The sequence below is a fragment of the Apostichopus japonicus genome, chromosome 20, assembly GCF_037975245.1.
Source record: "Apostichopus japonicus isolate 1M-3 chromosome 20, ASM3797524v1, whole genome shotgun sequence".
NCBI lineage: Eukaryota > Metazoa > Echinodermata > Holothuroidea > Aspidochirotida > Stichopodidae > Apostichopus > Apostichopus japonicus.
This window is the reverse complement of record NC_092580.1, coordinates 14,614,913-14,622,517: the sequence shown is the minus strand read 5'-3', so window position 1 is coordinate 14,622,517 and position 7,605 is coordinate 14,614,913. Positions and strand designations below refer to the sequence as shown.

Below are 7,605 nucleotides of genomic sequence, written 5' to 3'. Positions count from 1 at the left end.
AGAATACCCGCCCCGCCCCCTTCGAAAAATTGAATTATTTCAGAGTTCGATATGATATAGCTTAATCATAGAAAGTGGATGTATTGAACAGCGATTATTCAGTGTGGGTCTTACACAAGGCAGAGTTGGGTATGGAAGTATATATACTTCCGTGGGTCCCCGCACAAAAATCCCATTATTTTGTTTCTCATTGCATGGTACAGTACAGTACCTTGGCATGTACGAGGCAAAATGATTTCTCGATCGTTTCTGTTTTGTCTCTTTAGGAACTCCAATCAAGGTAAATTTGAAAGCACTACGTCGGTCAATATCTTTGTTTTTAAAACTTCTTCAATCTTGGTTGCAGCATAAATAAAGTATGGGGACTATCGAGGCCAGAGTAATTACAGTGAAACGATTCTCGTGTAATTAGACCTAGCCGGGTACCGTTGTTTTCCGCACACGTTACTTTCCGCTGAAACAAAACGGTGTTTTCCGCAAACAAATTTGTCAGCGGAAAACAACTTTTTTTTTCAGCGGAAAGTAACGTTTTTTTTTTTTTGAGGGACAGAATGACTTACTGAATTGGCACATGGAATGATTTAGGAAGGTGGAGAAGATAGGATTTAACTGTAACAGGATAAATCGGCCATGATTTTAGATGTAATTCGTAAGAAAGGTGGTGCAAAATGCGTGTTCGACTATTAAAACAGCCCTTACTTATACAGCCATTTCCAGCAAAAATCAAAGATACCGCCTTTTACAATTTTTTTTTTAAACTATCATTACGCGGACCGCAGTTTTAATACTTTATTAGATAGTCAATCCTTCATAACGCGGGTGTCCCTTTGCCCTTTTATCGGCCGACCACCACATACTTCTTTAATAATCCCTAATTACACACCCCAAGCCTCCTCTGTATTATAAGCAGCTTAACTTTTCTGACATGAACTCAGTCTATCCAACCTTTATCGACGTTCTTTGATACTTTCTCATGTTATTTTAATCATCCTGCCTGAATTTGGTATCCTAAAATATGCGGAAAATATAGTATACAGGAAGGTGAAAAAAAAGGTGTTTTCCGCAGAGAATTTTTTCAGCGGAAAGTAACGTATGCGGAAAACAACTGAAACCGACCTAGCCTATTCACGGATACATGTAGGCCTAGACCAAAATCACCTTCATATGTTTGTTATACCAAACCTCAAGTGTAATCAGATACAGGTTCTCCCAACGCATGATTGGCATAGGGTATAGTTTTTGGTTGTAGCTATTACCAAACTGTTGTGTGAATAAGCATGGCGCGCTTGCAATTGCATGTTGAGAATGAGAATAAATTTGAGGTTATAGAGTGCTGAGAAATTTCATGCCATTGAAAATGGCATGAAATGTTGGCTTGTTGTCAGCCCTAGTAATTCAGCCTAACCTGCCCAAAGTTAGACATACCCTACACCATATCGTTTCCAACTCAATAGCCTATACAATCACAATAAAACTTCTTTAAAAATCTTCTTTAAAGAAAGAAAAAAGACACCACACAGGAGCTTCTATTGTCAATAGTGTCAACCAGTTAGGCTATAACACCCATAACATTATAGGCTGTTTCCTGCACCATCTATATGCTACATTAGGAGTGCATGTGAGGCAGTTACAGGGGTTAAGTGAAATCTTGCAATTTCATCATTATGCCTATCTTAAATTGTCAAGTTTCTACTGTCAATCTCTTGATACAGAGGATATGGCCCACACAATTACCTGATGACTGTTTAACCTATGCTTAAGGGGAATTTAAAAAAAAAAATGCTTTGAAAAAAAAAAAAAATGAACTGCTCACTGATATCAGTACTAGCCTAGTTGATGTTTGTTGACAAGGTACACTACTAAAGTGTTTCTGGCTAAATCTGCCAAATAAATCAATCATATGTTCTTAAATGAAGAGATGCCATATATATAAGCATTTGTGCATGGTTTCTGCCAAGCCTAAAGTTGTAAAAATGTAAGCTAGGTCATTTGTGCATGTGTTCAGTGTGGTGTAGGAAGAAAATGAATTTTCAGATGTTTTAAATATGCAGTTACAGTACGTTAGTAGATATAAAGTTCAGAGTTACTTTTATCATGCTTCAAGGTGGGGGTTTGGGGAGGTGAGGACAATATATTATATGATCAAACTTTTTGGAGAAACTGTAGCTTCTTGTTTTTCATTAATCTTAAATTTTCTTCCTTCTAGCTCCAATTTCTGCAGCATGGAAGATATCTTTAGGTAGGATCACATCAAGGACTTTGTCATCTCACAGGTAAAATACTTTACAGTGTATTGGCATGATTGTATTGGGTACGATACAAGTACAGTAAGGCAGGTCATTGACCTTTCATATTACTAGAAAATAAGAAACAATGATGACTTTTTGTCCAATCCAGTTAATGCCCGTACAGTATAAAGATTTACAAAGTTTAAGTTGAGAAAAGTAAAAGAATTTATTTTAACAATTTTCCTATCAATTTTGTTACTTTCAACAGCTCTCCAAAAGTGTGTGAAACATCTGATAAGCAGTCTATAGTGTGTTACCATCCCACTAATCCATTTGCATATGAAAACACAAAGGTGGGTAATTATATTTTGTAAATTATGTTATGTCATTTCTATTCAGTGTCTACAGTAGCAGGTTTGAATATTTTGCCTGCCAAAATTTACCAAAAATTGAGATTTCTAGGTATGCATTATTGTATGGGATATTCAGGTATTTCACTTCTTTTAAACATTCTTACAAGTCTGCTAGAAATTTGCTGTAAAAGATTACCCAAAACCACAAAACAAGATATAAAGTGGGTATGATAACTATGTAGTATAGTCACTCTTCATTTGTCCTTAAGAAAATATAAATCTTTACCCTGGGGACTCTTGTTGCCTATCGTAGTTCCGGCTCCCTATTTGACCTCAAGCTCTGAGGCTGTAACACCCTAACTTCTATCTTGTCTGGCCTGAGCAAGACAGATAAACCAAACCCAAGTTATTCCTACACCTTGTATTAAATAGATATAGTTCCATATACAAAGCACCAAAGTTTTAAGGAAATGACAGGGGCTGTATTTCTTTGTGAATGCTTGATATGACAATGCCTTGAAAAGTTTAAAACTGAGAAAGCTATGTTCCTTTGGTTCCCTTTCTTATGTTGTTACTGTGGAAATAAAGCGAAAGTTTATTCAGGTAATACTGCAAGATGAATGCTTTGTTTGCAACAAACATCTCTATCAAAGAATCTAAAACATGTACTAAATAAGAACTTCAAGCCATTAAAACTAAAAGAAAAGGATGCTTACAGCTCTGCAAAGTTGTTTATGTTTAATATGAGTTGAGTGATCAACCATCTCCCAGATGGTGCCAAGACATTTTATCCCAATTTGAGTTGGACCTTTTCACCATAATTGTAACTGTCATGCTGGTGTATGGTGTTGGGTTATGCTTCCTTTATAGCCCAAAAGTTGACAAATGTTTTCAGACATTACCAGTATTTTGATTGCTCTTTTCTCTGTATATTATATCTTTCTTTTCATTTTGGTTTTGCTCTTTGTCAGCCTATACCTAGACCAGATCCGTCAAAACCCAAGGTAAGTAGAACTATTCAAATGTAGGATTTTCAAAGGATGCCCAGCATTCAATAACATTAGACCTGGGATTATTCAGGTGCAAATAAATGCCACAGTCTCACTTATCTAACATGATAGAAAGCTTAGAACCGACCTGCCCTATTCCCAAAGATATCAGGGGAGCTGCCTATTCCTACAATGAGTGTCTTCAGAATTTGAAATCGTCATGTTTCTAAATTTTCCATATTTTTATGGAATGGCAGTTACTGTTGATGGTACAGTAAACAATTCCAATATTTGTTTATGTTGTATTGTACGGGTGACCATGCTAATGTCCAACTTTACATTGAGATAAGTTCATGACAACAACTTGAAGGAGAACAACACAAGAAAGTAAACAAGCAACAAAGACTGAAGCAATCACTCATTGTTTAATATAATACATATATGAACCATATCAACTACAGTAAGATAAAAAGTGGGAAATTGTAGACATAGAATTATGAAAAAGCCACTATCAAAAGAAAGTCAACATTTTTTACAGAAAGGAAGCCAGTCATGTATGCACTAAGATTTGTGACACAGTATGTTTAGATTTTATTTAAGTATAAAGGCATGCATGTAAAGAAATCTCAAAAGCCCTAATATCTCTTTAGTAGAAAGAGACTAAATATTACAAGTTATTGAGTGAAATTGGAATCAGCTCATCATCAACAATTCAGCCTAGTTGGTCAGTGAATGGTTGATACAAGTTGATTTTGATATGGCTTTCAGACTCTTGTCTACTGTACCATGCTACTGAGGTGAAAAAGAATTGTGACCAATCTTTGTTTCTCTTCGTGAATCAGGATGCTGTCGACGGGGTGCTGCGGGTGAAATTTCTTTCAGAAAAGTGGAAGAAAGAGAGAGAAGGACCAAGCCCAGAGGAATTGGGTAAAATGTTTTACACCACCAAGCACAGATGGTACCCCATGTAAGTGTACAATACAGCAGACTGTCTTGTTAGTTTTCCTTCAGAATAAATTCAAAGAGTGTCAAAGTCCATAGCAAATTACAAAATGGAATACACAAAATTGTTCCTCAGGTTCAAATCATTTTACCTTGTTGACAAAAGGCAGGATTTTATATCAATGATTATTGAGACTGTTTCCTCATATCATTGTAATGCTCCAGAATACCTTGGTACTACTTGGCATCTCCAAGTTCTGCTCAGCAAAGGAAAACCCACTCCCCCCACCTCCCTCCTCCTTAAACCAAAATAATGCTTATTACTTTAGAATTTGCCAAGGAAATTACAACCCCAGCAGCGATGCTGTTTGCAGCAGAAAACCATCTTAGGTGTCTGGAAGGAATGTTACAGTGGTACTTTAACTATCGTTTTGCTTTGTGTGGTGTTGCATTATAGCATATTATTGACTCTTATTATGTACTAGCAACAATGTGTTCAGTCAAGAAGCATGTATCAGGGTAAACATAGGGAACATGAAGGACATTAGCTCTACAATTAGTTGTGGTGATGTTGTTGTTCCGGGCATGTTGTATTGGTTGCTTAGCAACTCTATATCACCTGTTTTGAAGTGAATTTGGAGCAAAAACTGGGAGTTTACATCAATTCTGGAACCTTTACTGAAGATCACTTATTAGTGAGCATTTCTCTCAAGTATAGTTTAAGGTGACTTGATGTCCCCGATTTCCAGAGACATTCCCCAGATTTCGTACACTGTCCCCAGATTCCATGTACCGTCCCTGGCTTAAAAGTGTCCCCAGAAATATCCTAGGATTGTATATACTGGCCTGAGAGGGATATCTTTTCGAATTTGTAAAAAGGCCATGATTCAAAAATAGTTTCAAGTATACCTGTTTGGCCTCCGGTTCATAGAGACAGCTTGACCTAAGCTGTGAATGCTTACAACTACAAATGTAAAGTTCATTCAGCCCACACAAATAAAAGGCAACCAGGAATAGTTTAATGGAATAGTTTCATAGCCTGTAATCCACATGAATGTTGTCATGGATTTCCAGCTACCGCAAAGTGTTTTGGCATTGGATTTGGATTGTATCTATGGACAATATACTTGTTTCTTATGAGGTGCTGTAAAACTTGTGTATTTAACCATCATCCTTTACACTGAGAACCACCACAACACTGAGACAAATAGCATCCCTCCCTTTCAATACACATTGTAGGTACAAACCCATGATGTGGACATGGGGGTCAGGGTGTGTGCAACATGAATATAGTGTCCCCATATTTCTAGAAGAATGGTCACCGCACTGTATAGCTTTAATATTGCTGGTCAAGTTGGTGGTCAAAGTTGTGTGACTCTTAATTATTCCGACACTCATCCTGCAAAACAAAATCTTTGACATTTAACCTTTTTGTTTCTAAAGTTGATGTCTTTTCGTCTTTCATTTTTCCATTTCTCGAACAACAGTGGAATAAGACGACGGATGTCCCATAGACTGTGGCCAAAATCAGACAGACCATACTTGTGATAGACTGAGTGGAAGCTGTTTGTAGACTGAACCAGTCTAACCAGAAGCAAGAACATGAAGAAAGATGAGGAATCTTGGAGATAGATCTCAGTCTTAAACTTATGGAGAGCCGTTTGCCAGTTTCTACTCACCCCTCACTTCCATTCTTGGAGACGTCTGGTCCGTCCGTTGAATACCAGTGTGTTTCCTATTACATACACTTTATATATTGTAGAAGAAGATGACTTCGTTGAGTAATTTCAGAGTGATGAAACAGTCGATCAGAAAATGCGGACCAGTAAAAGTAGAAATTTGTAAACTTTTACAAATATGCCCTATTTTGAAAATCTTTGTTGCAGTAAAACAAAAGCCCAATTTCTCCAGAAATCCATACTGCCACATGCTGTTGTGTCAAATGATACAGATGTGTGTATAATTTAACACTGTATGCAAGACACTTTGGCTTGTAACCAGTACCCCCAGCATTGAAATGGATAATGGGGATCACCTTCAAACAAAGAGCTGGACAGCTCAAGTAGAAGGACAAAGAGTTCTGCCTTTTGTAACCAAATTTTTAATTTCCCTGGCTCCTTTTCATTCCATGATTCCGTTGTTATTAAATATTCAGATCTAATGTTGCACTGAAGAAGATATGACTATTTATGATAAGAAGACTGGTTTTGTCTCACAGAAGGTTAACATTTCACAATTTTAGCCAATTGCTAAAAAAATTTAAGTGCTTATTAAAAAAAGCTGCTGGTTTGAATTAAGTTCCCACTGTCATGTTCCTGAATTAAAACACACATCAGTTATTCTACATGCTTATGACAGCAGTTGAATAATATTTGCTGATATTCAACAGTAGTGCAGGGCCTTGTGTCTTGGAACTGGCGTGATTTACTGACTGACGATTCTAACCAGACTTATCATTTTGTTAATGTCTACCAGTAGAAAAGGGACATCATCTCTTAATTTCTGTTTGCAGAAAGCAAACATGAATCCATTGACAGTAAGTAAGTAAATAATCCTGAATTTCAAGGCCTGTTGTATGATGTCTAATTTGACGTAAACCTGCATTGATGACACAGCACAGACAGATCAATTATTATTAAACCCAGATGGACTAGGTTAGCATAGAGATAGGTCTTGTAACTTTTCAGAGGGAAAGTCACATGAGATAGTAAGATGATATTAACATATCTATGTAGTAGTGATTAAAATGGTACCAAAAATCAATAAAATCAACTGCTTTTAATTGCTGAACAAGTCTGCAAATGCTTATGGATGATTATATAAGTTGTATTGTAATTAAATGACAGAAGTTAACGTACCATTTTAGCACTGTGAACAAAAGAAAGCTACTTAATAGACAATTTTGACCGTCAGTGTTTTCAATAACCAAACCAGTTTTGGAAAGATTGAAATTAATTCTGCTTCATCTTAATTGTTATTGAAACAGTTTTATGTAATCATAAAGTTGCATAGAATTTTATTTATGTGAGTGTATTAAGCAAAGAGTTTGAATTGTAGGGTTTTTACAGAGACATGAAAAGGAAACTAAACAGA

General features: G+C 36.4%; 1 protein-coding gene across 1 annotated transcript; it reads left to right on the top strand.

Annotated features, from left to right (window-relative positions):
• The first annotated feature begins 115 nt into the window (after positions 1-115).
• Positions 116-7,601, top strand: LOC139960803 (large ribosomal subunit protein mL42-like). The gene is made up of 6 exons (XM_071959369.1): positions 116-280; positions 2,207-2,273; positions 2,497-2,581; positions 3,553-3,585; positions 4,413-4,537; positions 6,000-7,601. Exons 1-6 carry the CDS (start codon positions 232-234, stop codon positions 6,058-6,060), a joined length of 420 nt encoding a protein of 139 aa, XP_071815470.1. The 5' UTR covers positions 116-231; the 3' UTR covers positions 6,061-7,601.
• The last annotated feature ends 4 nt before the right edge of the window (positions 7,602-7,605 follow it).

Coding starts and splice junctions, on each gene's coding strand:
- LOC139960803 (XM_071959369.1), top strand. CDS start 232: ATGATTTCTCGATCGTTTCTGTTTTGTCTCTTTAGGAACTCCAATCAA. Junction 2,274..2,496: donor AGGACTTTGTCATCTCACAG/GTAAAATACTTT, acceptor TACTTTCAACAG/CTCTCCAAAAGTGTGTGAAA. Junction 2,582..3,552: donor TTGCATATGAAAACACAAAG/GTGGGTAATTAT, acceptor GCTCTTTGTCAG/CCTATACCTAGACCAGATCC.